The sequence below is a fragment of the Pararge aegeria genome, chromosome 20 (genome assembly GCF_905163445.1).
Source record: "Pararge aegeria chromosome 20, ilParAegt1.1, whole genome shotgun sequence".
In the NCBI taxonomy this organism is placed as follows: Eukaryota; Metazoa; Arthropoda; class Insecta; order Lepidoptera; family Nymphalidae; genus Pararge; species Pararge aegeria.
In genome coordinates, this window is record NC_053199.1 from 11,785,251 (window position 1) to 11,800,974 (window position 15,724).

General features: G+C 36.1%; 1 protein-coding gene across 3 annotated transcripts in view; it reads right to left on the reverse strand.

Annotated features, from left to right (window-relative positions):
* LOC120632818 (histone-lysine N-methyltransferase ash1) overlaps window positions 1-15,724 on the reverse strand; it is an 82,097-nt gene that overhangs the window by 14,705 nt on the left and 51,668 nt on the right. For all 3 annotated transcript variants that reach the window (XM_039902839.1, XM_039902840.1, XM_039902841.1), the window contains 3 exons: window positions 6,845-7,033; window positions 6,567-6,702; window positions 614-6,485 (listed from right to left, as the gene is read on the reverse strand). In XM_039902839.1, coding sequence (XP_039758773.1) covers window positions 614-6,485; window positions 6,567-6,702; window positions 6,845-7,033 — 6,197 coding nt within the window. The remainder of the gene's footprint in view (window positions 1-613; window positions 6,486-6,566; window positions 6,703-6,844; window positions 7,034-15,724) is intronic.

A 15,724-nucleotide genomic window follows, 5' to 3' on the forward strand; every position in this document is an offset into this window, starting at 1 on the left:
AGGCCGCAATTTGATACCGGAGCTTCCCGAAGTTGATTTATACAGAGCACAATAGCAAAGCGAAGAAAATTGCGTTGCGAAATCAACGTCTTTTGAAGATGTTTCCTTAGCAGACCGAAACGTAGTATTATTTTGGAGGATCTATCTGTATTGATGCCGTGTGGTGACGGCGAACCCGTCTGCCAAGCGTAGTAATTGTGGGCTAACACTCCCTTTGGGAGAGTCCAACAGTGGACTGTTACAGGCTATTAATATTGATGATGATGTCTGTACTAATGTAATAGAAACGTATAAAGTAAATTCCATTTTCCTAGTTAACACGGATTGGAATTAAGGTTTGTTAGTTAAGATATAAATATGACAGTCCATGTTCATACAATAAAAGTTATATGTATTTATAAATTTACCCTCAAGTTTTTTTTATATAATTTCTGATTGTTTTGTATGTTGTTTGTACTACATAAAAATACGTTGTAAATCTTCTCATTGAGTGAAATTGTAATTTATTTTGAGAAAATAAACGTTTTTAAGCACATATGCATTGTACATCGTGGACTTTCAGCAACTACAATTTCTTAAAGTGATCATAAAATATAATAAAGTATATACTCACTCTTCTTTGTAATAGTCTGAGAACAGACCAGCGGCTAAAAACTTCTTTCTTAGACGAGGATTTTTCTTGGACACAACCGGTTTGTCTCGACCATCAACACCATTAACTGGGCTTTCGTCACGCGAAGATGCAACTCGTTTCTTGCAGATAATGCTCTTCGAAAGCACGTCGATGCTTTTCTCAAAGTCAATTTCCTTCTCATTGAGAGGCAACGGGTCGTTCTCATCGTGGTCTTGTAGGTGGTCGATGGACGGTTCGCGCGATTTAGATGGTATTCTCCGGCTGATGACGGTGTCCAATGAGCTTTCACGTGAACTGGAATGTATCTCATTGACCTTCTTGTTAACATGACAAGATCTTGATTTTCTTCGCGTGACAATGCTCAATGGTTTGGTGGTTTTTTCTGATGCTTCTGGCACAGGTTTTTTGTTTTCAACTTTTTTAGCTTTAGTTTTTCCATCGTCAGCTGTGTTATCAGAACTTCTCGTAAATCTCCTGTCGCTTGGATATAGGATTGCCAAACTTGACTTGGGCCTCAAGCCTTCTTTTGTAGTCTTTTCAACATTTTTGCGTTTCGAAAATATTTCTTCTATTTCATGGGAAGGTGACATAGCCCTTGTCTTACGTTTCAGTCTTTCTAAATTATCCAATCGACTAGTATGCTTGTCAGCCTTCAAATTCAGTAAACTTAAAGGTATGCTGTCTTCAGGGTCGTTGCTCAAAGAACTCGTCAAGGAGGGGATACTATCACTTTCACTAAGAACTTCCCATTTGTTTACGTGATTCTTAACTTCTTTATCGTTTTTGTTCTGTTTCAGTTGTAAAGAAGGAGCTCTTAAGATAGAGGATCCTCCAACCTTTTTCTCATTTGCACTCTTTTCAATTTGGATACTTTTAGAATTTGATAATATTTCTTTGCCTTGCAATTTTTCGAGAGCTACTACGGTCAACCGGCCTTGTTTCGGTAGTTCGTCTTTATTCAATACAACTTTCAGTTCTAGTTTCCTATTCGTAGTCCGTTCTAAGAAACTACTCATAGCTTCACCATCTTTCGGTACTCTTTCGAATGCGGAATGATCATTATCCTCAGAGGTAAAATGACTTTCGGAGGTGACATTAAGACTCGGTTCCAATTTCTTTTTCTTTTTCTTAATGCTAGGGAAACCGGTTCTATTTATTGCTTTTCGTCTTCTGGTACGCTTTCTAGACGTTTCTGTTGTTTTCGTAACGGTGGTGGGAGTAAGTTCCTTAGTTTCAATTGGTAAAACTGCTTTTTTATTTGGATCGGAAGCAAGTAATTTTTCCGTTGAAAGTTTAGGAAGCATTACTTTTGTTGGCAGAACTAATTTACTTTCGCGTATTAAATTATTTGTGGTTTTCTTCTTTTTCTTATCATTAGAATCTTCAGATTCGCCAGCCAGAGTTCTTTTAGTTTGACGTAAGTTATGACCACCTGTTGTTTCTTGTATTTTATCAGATAAAACTGACGCTATAGACTCACCTCTTTTAGGCCTAATAATAGGTTCAGGCGCCTCCGAAATTAATGCTAGTGGAATATCGGATTCGGTGTCTATAGGTGCTAGCAAAGAATTTGAGCTTTTGCTATCGATCCCTTTGATTTTATGTTTACCTTTATGGCTGTCACTTAAACCATTGCTTACACAAATAGAAGATTTAGGTATTTGATCTTCTAAGTCAATCGATGATTCAAATATGCCTGTCGGTTTATCAACATTTACAATTATAGATCTTTCTATTATAATTTCCGCCACTTTAGTCTTTTTACTATCCATTACTTTACTTTTAGACACAGGAGATTTAATAACACTTGCTCTTGTATTCATTTGTGATGAATCTTTGGTTTTAGTCTTTTCGTCAGATACTTTGTTTCCACAGTCCGTATTATTTTTCTCTTTTTCAAGAATTCGAGATTCAATTGATTTTCGTATGTTGTTATTCAAAAGTGTATCAAGAACTTTAGTTGCTGCACTTGGGTTAATTTTTGATACTAAATTGCTGGTAAGACCCTCAAGTCTGTTCTTTTTTCTAGTCATTATTTCAGATTTTTGAGCAGGTGGAATAGAACTTTTATATAAAGAACGAGCTGACATACTCTTGAGTGGATCAATAGTTGTATTGTTAACGTTTGTTTGTGCTGTAGATAATGCAACATTAGGTTTTTCACTTTCACTAGCTTCTTCCTTTGTTGTATTTTGGTTTATATCCTTAGTAACATTAGTGTTAACTACTTTGTCTTCAGATAACTTTTTCGACAATGATTGTACCACTTGATCTAAATTAGAAAGTGATGTTACTTTTTCTGCTTCTAATCTGTGGCGTTTTTTGGGTGTTGCTATAGGGGCTGGATTGCGAATTGGTGATAATTTGGCTTCCGATCTTGGTGAAGAAATCCGATGTGTTTCACTCTTTGATAATTCTGCTTTAGTTTCAGATTCTTTAGATTTCGGTAAACATTTTTCTAAATCATGAACCATTTTATGAACAGCTCTGAGTTTTTCTGAAGTTTCATAAATTTTCTTTGATAGTTCAGACTGTTCTGGCGTGGGTTTCTTTATCATAAGATCGTCGTCAATCATACTTGCCGACACTGAAGAGTTTAAAATATCATCAGTGGTGGGTACCATTTCGGCAGTATTTGCATTCGCTTTTGTTGATTTTGGCAACGATTCATTATTGAGGTTTTTAGCTTCTTGTGTAATAGAGCAAATGTTTTTTGAGTCTTTTTTAGCTTTTTCTGACGAATTCTTCTGTTTAGATGAATCGTCATTGCTATTATTATGTATTTCCCCCATGCAATCCGTTTCGGTGCACAAAAATTTTTCAGGGCTAACAGTTTTTAGATTGTCATCAAATTCAGCTGTGACTAAACTAAGACTTAATGCGTTGCTTGTAGACGAATTTATATGGTAATGTCTTTTCTTTAAAGGTAGTTTGTGTTCATTAGTATCTTTACTGCCTTTGTTTTGTGATTCAGTTAACTGTTTTTTGTGTCTTCGTTTTGAAGTCGGTGTAGCAATTTCTTGATTATCTGATGTTTTTCTTTTCTTAGACACTCTTTTGATTACTTTTGCAGGCGGTGCTGGTTCAGCCGGTGGTTTTTCTTTTTCTACAGCCTTCTGTGCAATAGCTTGTGTGTTCACAATAAACTTAGGTGCAATTTGGCAAAGTTTAATAAAGTTTGATATAAGGCCATCCATATCTTGAGTGAATTTTTGATCAACGGAGTCGACAGAATTTCGACTATATGATTCTCGACATTTCGAAACTGATCTGGAGCGGTGTCGTCTTTTACTTCTGTGCCTATGGTGCTTGTTTTCAGTTTTAATAGTTACGCGAGATGGTCGCTCTGCAGGTTTTAAGTTAATTTTGGGTGGTGCGAGTACAACTGTTCTTCTATGCTTCTTAATATGATAAGTGGGCTTAATGTTTGGTTTTTTAAAATTTAAAAATACATTTCTCAACAAAGATTTATTCGGAATATATGAGTTTTTAGATTTTTCGAAAATTCCGGGTAATGGTTTTGTAGAATTTTCTTTCTTTGACGGCGAATCTTTTTTTACTTGTTTACGATTCTTAGGAGAAAGCGTTCTTGTAAAAAGTCTTAGACTTGCAGAACTGTCCTTCTTTGAATTGGATTGTTTTGTTGTACAGATTGGTGAAACTCCAAACTTGTGTGAGAAGAAAGGTTTAAGTGACGGTAAAGAGTTACCTACATACGTATTCTTCGTAGGAGATTTTAATAAGGTGTTATTATTATTGTGACTTACTTTAAATATATTATAAGTCGTAACCGGCCTTTGTAAGCCACTAAATACTGGTCCTGGAGCAAAAGGATCAGATACATTTAGTCTCAATACGTGTTTTTGATTTGCTTTTGTAAAACCGTAGTTATATTTTGACGGTAATGGATATTTTGTACACACACTCACATACTTTGGACTAGCGTTAGGTTTCCGTAAATATGTCTCACATTCAGAATCACTAGAACTGTGTCCAAGAGTGAGACTGCTGAATGTTTCATTTGATAAAAGTAGAATTTCTTGATCGGAAACGAAGTGTTTTTGATTTTTATAGTAAGATCTATTCCTCACCGACCGAGTCTTCTTGAGCTTTCTCATACGCCTTCGCATACTTCTTACACTGTAATCGGTTTTATATCCTGACTTATCACTTTTGTAGCCAGACTTATGATCGCTTTTGTATCCAGAACGATAACAATCACTTTTATAGCCTGATCGGCAACCGTAATCGCTCTTATATCCGGATTCTATGAGTCGACTACAACTTTTGTAAGGTTTAAACTCATAATCACTCTTGTAGCCCGATAGTATATCTTTAAATTTTGGATTTAAATCTATTTGTTTCCATGTTGGGTCCAGCGGATCGTCAGCGGCTGCTTCATTTTCACTTTGATGATCTCTCCAAGAATTATTAACTGGTTTATTACTCTTGTTGTTTTTAGGTAAAGTTGCTAATTTACTATTCACTTCTTTTCTTTTAGCATAAACTCCAGATAATACTGATCTATTAGATGGTAATGAGTCATCGTCACTATCCGCTGAGTCGTATTGGTTTTTATCTCTCAATGTTTTAGTAGTTTTCGTACTTTTTGCTTTATTTTGTGGCTTTCGTCCAACTTTTTTTCTTGGCGGATATAATACTCTATCAGTAGCATATAACATTCTATCTAAAGCAGCTATATCTAATTTATGATCATTTTTCCTGGTTTTTTCTAATTTATTTTGCTCTTGTTTTAGTGGGACAGGAGAAGGAGCTTCTGTTTTAATTTGCTTTAACTCATTTTCTATTCGTTTTTTCGAGAAGTCACAATCACTCGAATCTGATCTATTGTGTGCTCTACTACGGGTTTTCGATTTAGATCGTGCACGTTGCCTTTCAACTGTGGTATTTTCCTTTTGAATGGACTTTCTACTGTGCCTACTATTACTATGACTTTCATCCATATCATGTCGCCGTAACGGTGAATGGGTAGGCGAATTATGGTTTGACAAGATACCTGAGTCTGGGGAAACATTAGGTGGGTCATTATTGTTGTGAAAATCATTTATAGCATTATCTCTGGACTTAGCTTCTTTCTGAGATTCAGTACCTTTATGGTCATATTCTTCCACTTTTCTGACCTTTCGGGGTCTTCCACGTTTTCTTCTAGATTCAACGTTGACATTTTTAACATCTTCCTGAGATTCAACAGAATTTGTACTGATCGTATCTAATTTTTGAGAATCTATTTGATTCATAGGGCCTGAATCTGCACTGGCCACTGTTATGGGCGAACTTTTTAAGAAGTCACTAGCACTGCCGAGCTCTGAGCCACCTGACGTTATATCCAAGTTCATGAAGTCATTATTGTCCACACAATCTTCTAGGCTTAGTGGGTTTGGTATTGATAAACCGACTGATTCTGTACCAGCCGTTATCTCTTCCAGGTCTTTATTAATTTGAGTGAGCTCTTCTGTTTGCTGCGGACTCAGATGTTGAGTAGTATTTAAAAAACTTGGCACAATTGGTGGGATATCTGTCAGATTATTAATTTGATCTAGGACACATTCGTTTATAGTACCAACACCACTTAATGGATTTGTATTAAGTGCAGACGTTAAAGAAGATGCTGCTGCAGAATTAATGGACGTAAGAGGAGCAGTACTACTCAGAAGTTGAGTTTTTGCAACAAACTGTTGCAGTAAGCTAGATGCGTAATGCGAAGCATTTTGATGAACAGTGTCAGAGTTAGAACACTCATTCTCAGACCCAGAAGAGTCAGCCGTAGCTCTCTGTATCGCAGCTGACACTAGCTGCGGCGGAAGCTCCATTTCACTACTTGACCCATCACCTGAAAACGGCCAATAATTATTTTATAACATTTGATTATTATAGTAATTGCAGCATCAAAGGTGTAAATTAATTAACTTACCATTATCAGCTATAGACTTGTTGTCGCTCTCCGGCGACGCGTTGTGAACAGGAAAGGCTGAGAAATTGGGCTGTTGCGCCGGCGCGCTCGATGTTTGTTCCGGAAATAGTTCCGCAAGGTCCGCATCGTCGATGACCTGTGGAATTTATTTCGGGTTAGTTCATCGCGTCATGACACACTTTAGAAATAGTTCAGAATATTGGAAGTATTACTTTTATAGGCTACGATAAAAATTTATTGGTTATAATAGAAGTAAAGTTCTACTAAAAGTCAGTTACCTGTAATTGACAAGCGGCGGCAAGGGCAGCACTAGAATCATCGGCGGAAGCATGAGCGGAGCCGCCAGCGGCGTCCGCGGTGTCCGAATCCGATGACGATGATGAAGACGACGATGATGAAGAAGACGACGATGAAGTCGACGACGAAGTGCTGCCACACGCGCCGCCTTCGGTTGCCGAAGAAGCAAACTGTTAACAAAGAAACGTTTTTTTTTTAAATATCCTATAAAACTCAAAATCATATGAAAAAGTACTCAATCAAAAACGTTTGTAATAAATTCTACCACACGACACGATAGAATTAAAATTCTTATCCATCAATTTTAACTTTTTTTTAAATGCAGAAAAATCGTATTTTCGCTCGTTTGCTCGCTTGTTTGTTACTAACGCGCGGCTCAAGTTACACCGATATTTAGGAATGGTGTTGAAACTATCTTTATACTGGCGACTGTTACTTTTAATCCAAGGATACAAAAAAAAATGTTGAAACAATAATTATTGTCTAGTGTAAATTATTCATTTTGTTGTATACAGTAACAAGTGACAACAGCACAGCTAGTTGTCAATAACTGTTATTAATTGAAAGTATGAAATCATGTTATTATCCAATATGAATGATTAAGCAACAAGGAAAGGACCCCATTCGCCGAGAAATCAACTTAATCTAAAACAGTTACAGAATCTAACGACAATAATCACATTGAGCGAGAGGTGCCATTAGGCCGAGATTGATTTAGCGTAACTAGTACGGACAGTAGTTTCGCAAGGCGCTGGCTGGCGAGTTGCAATACAACTCCTTTAGACCGAGCGCATATTAGCAAACAGGGCCGGGAGCTAATTCTTCCAAAGTAGGCAGCATTCGTGAACTATCGTGCTGACCCGCGGCTTGTTGGGTGTGGAATTGTAGAGCCCGTCATCATCATTAGTAACGTCCCACAGCTGCTGGGCTGTGTAGCTGGGCACAGGGTTTTCGTCTCATACGTGACTGATTTAGAGCTAATACCTTTTATAAGGATATACGAGCGAGCTTTAACGATTATTTTTATAGCACGTTAGGCTGGTTTCGGAGCAATGCAATCGGTCTGTTCAGAGCATACATCTTAGCTCTGGAAATAGCCTTAGTGATAAAAGATTACGGGGGCCGACAAGCATAATTTAGCTAAGCTTAAACGGTACTCTTAGGGGTACGGGGGTGAAACACTAATCTGAACTCCAGACTGTTATGCCTATTTCATGTCCGAGAAATCCATATACCTCACAATTTAAGGTTCTTGCTGGGAATAAAATCAACAACACGTAACTAAAACTTACATACGTAAAAATCAAATTCTTTAAACAAATTGCAAATATATCCTCTTAAAAACTGAAAAATATCTGGCATTAGTTGCCTTAACCGGCCACATATAGTCACCACATTATATTTAACTGCCATCGATATATTCCTATGTTATACTGTTACACATATGGGAGATATTTGCATACTAGTTTATGACCAAGTATATTTGCTTAATGTATAAGTCGAACATAATATGTATTACATGATTGTTTATTATATTTCTTTCTTTTTTCAGAGAGTAGTGAAGGACTCGACGGAAGGAGGAATTATATACCGATACTATTATATTCATAAAATGTATCGCGGGTTAAGCCACACTAATAGTTTGTTAATATTGTAAGAGAAGTGTATAAACGCGTTAACACCTACCTCCTTTCCCAGTTAAGTCTTTGAAGAGCGAATGTACAACTCACGACTTTCGATAAATACCTACTATTATTTGAATAGACTAACACAGCTTATCTCAGATCGTTCTCTCGCACTTAAATCCGGCCTAATATATTTATAACAAAGGAACATATAAATAAAAACAATTTATCAGTATGATATTTCGGTCAAACGGAGTTTCGGGTCACTAAAATTGCTTGACGAAATAAGTAATTAGTGTGCCATGATTTTATAAACTTCCTAAATAGGCAGGCATTAAACAAAGTTTTCAACTTTCTTCGCTTTTTGGGGTTGGCGTTGTTTTGAAAATGTGATGGAACGCTAGTTGCCATCATCGTAAATTAAGATATAAGCTTCCTTCAAGTTTCAGCTTTAGGCGGGAATCTACTTCAGTTTAGAAAGTATCAGGACATGTTTATTATTAGATATCGAGTGGTTATAGATGATTTATTACTTATAATGGCATTTCGTTAATTTAAGTGGTTACTTCACTTATCCAACAGGTATCTTTTTAAAAACTAATAATTCAGCTTAACTCTGAAAATAACCGATAAATTGATTGAATCAACTTCTTTCTAGAATTGTCAGAATGAGCTATAGCCTAGGCATGAAACAATTTATAATATTAGTTAGAAAAATAAAGAAATGTTATCGAATTTAAAATGTTTCTAAGTAAACATACTGTCGTTACACAGATTATTTCAAGCGTACTCTTTGCGATTGAAAGTGCTACAAAAACGTATGGGCGGACGATTTTTGTAAGGACTCTTTGGAAGTCTCAAGAAGTAAGTACCGATCTACAAGAGAGCAGCTAATTTTAAACTTATTTATATAACGAGATATTGTAAAAAGTACAATATTGTATTCACGGTTTCACTTTTCTACGGCTTTGATAGCCAATTTCTCTGCCGACGTAATGACAACTATATTAGCAGTGGATGTGGTCAGTTATACCAGGGTGTTATAAGTCAGTGTAGGTGTTGCGTTTGAACATTTGAGTTTATATACGTAGGGCTAATCAATAAGGCGGAAGGGCAAGCAGCCCTCGCAATGCAAGGGGTTGAAGTGTCGTGTGGCCGGCGACCTTATCACCACTCGCATATCAAACGCCAGGAACTACCCCGCGTTACTAAAAGGGGCTGCTTTTACAAAATAAAAAAGGAAAATGTTAATCAACATTTCATTTTCAACAACAAACACTTTCCACGCAGACTAATAAGGTATAACGAATGGAAAAACCTTGATTCAAGGTTTTTCCATATTCATATTTTTCCATATTTTATTTCCATATAAAACATACTCACGAAAGTATTTCACCAAGTCAATTCAACTTTGTCTGGTCTAAATTTGGAGGAGATATATTTAGTAGCAAGGCTTTCAATGGTACCTCTATATAGCACTTTACTGACGAGTCTTTATTATTGATTTCTCTATATTTAGAAGAAGGAACGAATATTACTAATATACTTTAAAGATATATCCATACCCTAACCTATACCTTTCGAACTAAAGACTTTTGTCTTTAGTTCGAAAGGTATAGTAGTATTCTAAATTTGATTCTAAAATTTTTTTAAATTTAAAAAAAATTTACTCAGACACATTTGTCGGATGTAGGTACTTTACTCGAGTTAAGATTGCTAAGTAACACGAGTCTCTCTCCTGGCGCCTTAACTACTGCGCAGAATTCGCCCAAATTTCGCAATAGGTTGTAATAGTTTCTTAGGGAATGACATAGGGTGCTCTCTTTAGCCAGGAAAAACAAACGGTTCCCACGGGATTAAAAATAAAACACAGCAGTCCCGTGAATAGTAAGTACCTCTACTTTTCGCAAAGACTAACTTCGGAATATAATTTGGAGTACTAAAACATAACCCTAAGTTAGTCTGCGGGCGAAAATACAAGGGAAAGGTTCCGCATGTACCCAATATATCTATTTTTTTTTTTCGGAATACTAAACAATAGACGGAACGCGTAGTAGGTATTGGATTACACTAATGCGCGGTAGCACATTTGCAACGGATGAATCATGAAAGCGATATCTCATGGGCGTTTAATGTAATACGATGCTTTGCGGTGACTGGTTGAGGCCTGTCTAAAATTTGCACGAGCTTCATAAGTAAATTATACTATGACTACAACTATATAGCTTTGCTTCGATGTTTCAACCATTTAAAATAAAATAAAAACAACCACCTTAAAACTAACTAAAAGAGACTCGTCAACTTTATAATATTACTAGGGCTACATCAATTGTTGAAACGAATGAGCAAATTACTTCGTACTTCACAAAATGGAGCCGATGCACTTTCTTTTAACAGAGCAGTATCTACATATTTTTTAAATTATTCTATTATTTGAAATTAAATACCCAACTCATCCAATTAAAATATCCTTATATTACTTTGTACCTACTTATTGTAGAATAAGTGAGTTAAACTCTTCTTAATCAAATGAAATCTATAGATTTGTTTGACTCAGAGAGTTAAAAGTCGGTAGAATTGAAAAAAAAAATACATACTAGTTTAAACTGAACCCTATTATTACCATAGCACATAATCCGATGCAGTGCGTGGGCAGTAATATCGAGAGCAACAAATAGAAGCCTTGCGCACTCATTCCTGCACCGTATATGTATATAATATATGTATACATCAAGAAACTTTCTCATTTCTAATAAGCACCGACGGAACCCCCCTGACGGAGATATACGGGAACTTTCAAAACCCTCAATAGACATATTTACGACATGTGCGCTCTACTTTAAACTGTTTTATAATTTTCATGTGTGCGTTTATAAAACATTATGTTATTGATGTTACCAGCAAAATTTATTACGCTGTAAGTTACTCTGAATGCAACATCACTTGAGTGAACATGCAGTTTACCTTTTAGTGGGGTTTATTAGGAGTATGAAAGGAATATAACATGAAATCGATACCCCTAAGCGGTTTCTAAGGAAATCTAAATCGCTTAGCGGTACGTCATTGTCAGTAGGATGGACCACGGCCAAAGACAAACCCAGACTAGACCTAAGACAATCCAAAAAACCTATAGTGGAAATGAACATCGTTTCACAGCATAGAGCTCTCATAACATATAAGTACAAAGTTTTTTGTGTGATTGTTTGAACGCGCTTAACACTCTGGGCTACGAGTCGGATTGAAAATATAGTTTTTGCATTTAGTAGTCAATTACTTGAGAAAAGTTTTTGTTTTTAAAATCCATTTTTTCTTAAAAATCCTATAATGTCACACTTGTTATTTGTTTTATATTTTTAAACAAACTTGTACACTAAAAAATAATGCAAGGATTTTTTTAATTCGAAGACAAGTTAGAAAAAATTGTAGTGTACAGCATCACGCAACGATGCTTAAGAATACAACAACGGGCCACGTCAGAAACTATAAGCGGACGAAGTAGCGGAGAACCGTAACTCATTTAAAAGAAAGGCAGCCTTAAGGCCAGGGAACTATAGTTCGTTTAGTAAATAATAAAGAGGTCAGAGACAAAAATAAACTGTACAGGCGTCACAATTGTATAGAATTTTGGTCTGTGCATAGATCACGCGATCACAACATAGACAAATATGAAATGCATGAAACTCATTTGAATCGACAATAGAATAACGGTGCAGTACCTAACAGACGGCGCCGACACGAATATCACATTAACGACCTCGTGATCTGCGGAGATTTATATCTGACAGCAAGTCAAACATAGCGTTTGTCGAATAGCTTTCAGACGCTTATTGTTTGTGAAACTTTCTTCTGCAAATCAATAATCACGTATAGGGATAGAAGCTTGTGTTTCTTTGCGGAAACTCTATGATATACAATAAAGACAATGCCTAATTTATTGTAATAAGCAATAAAGAAATCTGTAAGGTGTAATTATAATAGTTCACCAACATTTAGTTATTCGGTCGCGTGAGAATTACTATGGAAACGAAAGAGCGCCATTTGATGGCAATACTGTTCTCCATTTCCCTTTGTCACAAAAAGCTTTACTACTACTAAAAACGGTGCCAACGGAATCCTACTACTAAGCCCCGGTGACCATCTAACCAAACTGTCCGTCCGTCTGACTGTCAGCTGACTTGTATCTAATGATTTGTCACATCCTGCTCTTCCTCGTTAACGTCCTTTTATTTTAATGGAGGAAATGAAATAGAAAATTCCTTAAAAGACACGTGTTATTTTATGTTAATTTTCTTGGTCTTAATAATGTTAATACTATATAAAACGAACTCCGTAATTTTTATGCTTTATATTGCGCCTAGGCACAGAACCCTTCGTGTGCAGGTCCAAGTCGGTTTATTATATTCGTTAAACACAGAGTACCTCAATCCTCTTTAAACATGTCTGAAAATATATTTGTAAATTTATAAGTATGAAATACTTTTCTTTTGTAATTAGTTATTAGAAGCGATCGTTTTAAAGTTTATAGGAATAAACGCACTTTAGATATAGAATGTTATAATATTAATAAAATATGTTTAATATTGTTAACCAAAAAATAATGTAATAATAACTATTACACACGATCAAGCTTCAAAAACAGGCGCCTCTAGGTGTAAACAACTTTTTATGTTACCACTATAGGTATCAATGGCCATTCAACTCTTCACTTGAACATTTTGGCCAGTCTATTGACTCGTAGAAAATTACCAACATAATGGTTAAAAGTTTCTATACGACACGTGTTCCTATACTTATGCAAAAAATCTTAGTTACCTAAACTAAAACATATGTCGATATAAATTTTTATGTATATGCGATAAGTTGAAATGATACCCCACCTTACGGAATATAGAGTCTATAAGGAATATAGGGTCTATGCCTAAATTACATTTTAAAAGTCATAATTCAAGTATTAAATCCATAATTTTAAACATAAAAACAATGAGTTTAAAGAATATCGCCTAATGCTTAAATTAAATTCTTACTACCAACAATAGCAATTACTTACCACAATATGCTTTCGCCCTTGGAAAGTCAATGCCTAAATACGTAACGCCTAATCCAAGGATATTTCTAGACCAATAGTTATCACCTAAGAGTTAGTGAAACGTTTTTTTCTCAAGACATCGCCTAAAGCATTAGGCATTAAATTTAGGCTATTCCTATATTTAGTTAAAACGCGAATATTAGTACTAGTTATACACACTCAGCCATATATTGTTGTCTGCATAGAAAAATAACAAAGGTACGTCTTGCAACCATAACTTCAATGTTGTGTATACCTGTAAGTGATAACTGTACTCGGACTACAAACTATAATCATTTTTAATTATAATACATTGTATCGTTGGTATATCTAATGAAATAAATAAAATAAATCACTATCACGCCCCCATATTCAGTAACTTTTCTGATTGTTACTAAACGAACGAAACTATGAAATTTGCATGGAAATGATAAGTTTTGTGGTCGAGTTACTGAATCATTGCCGATGGTGTTGACCAATGTGCTAGAAGGAACCACGCATCTGCCATTCACAAATTGTTAAACAAGACTTAGGCCGTGTAATAGGGGTGTCGTGCGGACGCGGCATACGCAGAATGCGTGTCGATAAATCGTGTCGGGTTGGGTGTTTGATGTGTTTCTACTATAGACCTACTCGTGACAAAGCGAAACCAAGAAGTTGATTGCACGGGTCAACGAACTATGTACCAAATGTCGAGAACAATACTTACTGGTAATGGAGCACTTCAAATGATCGTGTATCGAGGCTGATCTTAAATTATATTGCGTTGAATGGAAACTGTAGAGCTTGGCCATTCGTTGCGGATTACGCATACTAACGTTAATAATCTTCTCCCACTTTGTTCTAGTATTTTGCCGGTATTTAACCATATTATGTTAATTTTAAAACTTTTTGCACGCGTTCTTCGTCCGTTTTTATTAAATCCTGTGATTTATTTTTCTGGGTTTAAAAAGTAGCCTATGTTATTAGCCTAAGTAGCCTATGTAAGTAGCCTAAATTAAGAAAGGACAAGCAAATAAAAAAACAAACTTTCGCATTTATAATATAGGATAGGAAGGATAATTAATAGGGCTGGCGGCCTGACAGGCTTTGGAAGTTTTACACTTATCCACTTTTACAATTTGTACTGACTACCAAGCCGGTTTCCGACCTCAAACGTCTGCTTAACTTATGTTTAAGATTTGTAAGGTTGCCCAGGGTGCCGAGATTTGCCAAGAGAGCGGCAAACGTATTATACTTTCATATATTGTCGAAAGATAGGATATTCTTTTGAGGCTGAGATTGTTATTACTAATAGATGGTCAGAACATTCAGATGCCGATCAGGTCAGGTCAATCGCTTTACCAGCTTTATCGATTTTTAATAAGTTGTCAAATCGAGCTAGCACTGTTCTTTTAATATAGCGAAATTATAGTCGTGAGTTATTTATATAAAGACCCCAATACCTGGCTTTGAGATCGGAGCCAACTTCACCTGTCTATCCACCTGCTGATAATACACGTTCTCTTGCAATCGGTGGGCCCCCCCTTTCGGGACTACAAAGCTCTGATGGCAATCTGTTCACATAAACCGATAATCCGCACAATAAAACAGGTATGCCTTCAAGTGGTGAGCTCGAACAATGTTACTGCCCTATCATCTATAGAAGGTGAAGTTAGTTGCTTTCTTTCACAACAACTTAGTCCTTGACTGCAATCTCACCTGCTGTTAAGTGATGATGCAGTCTAAGATTGTACCGGGCTCAACTGTTAGGGCTATGGCAGTTATATTAAACCCACGCAATAATAGATCCCCAAGCGACATTGTTGACACTCTAAATACCTTAGGGGCACTTCTTTGTCGGTCCACCCTGGTCGCAGCAGAAGCCTCCCACCACAGCATCAAAAAATCAGAAATTATAAATTCCGAAATTTCCTCTGCCGGCCATCGAACCCAGGACGCCTCACTTAAATTAACAGCGCACACCGCTGCGCCAAGTAGGTCGCCAATACTTAGTCAATTGTGTAAGAGACAAACATAATTGTAATTATAGTTTGCAGCAAGATAATACGTACCTATAAAATTATGAAGCGCAGTAATGAAGAGTGTTAATTAGTATTAAAGAACAAATTGAATAGCTATTGATCGTTTTAAATTGATAGTGATAAAAACAGATTGTCTAAATAAATCAG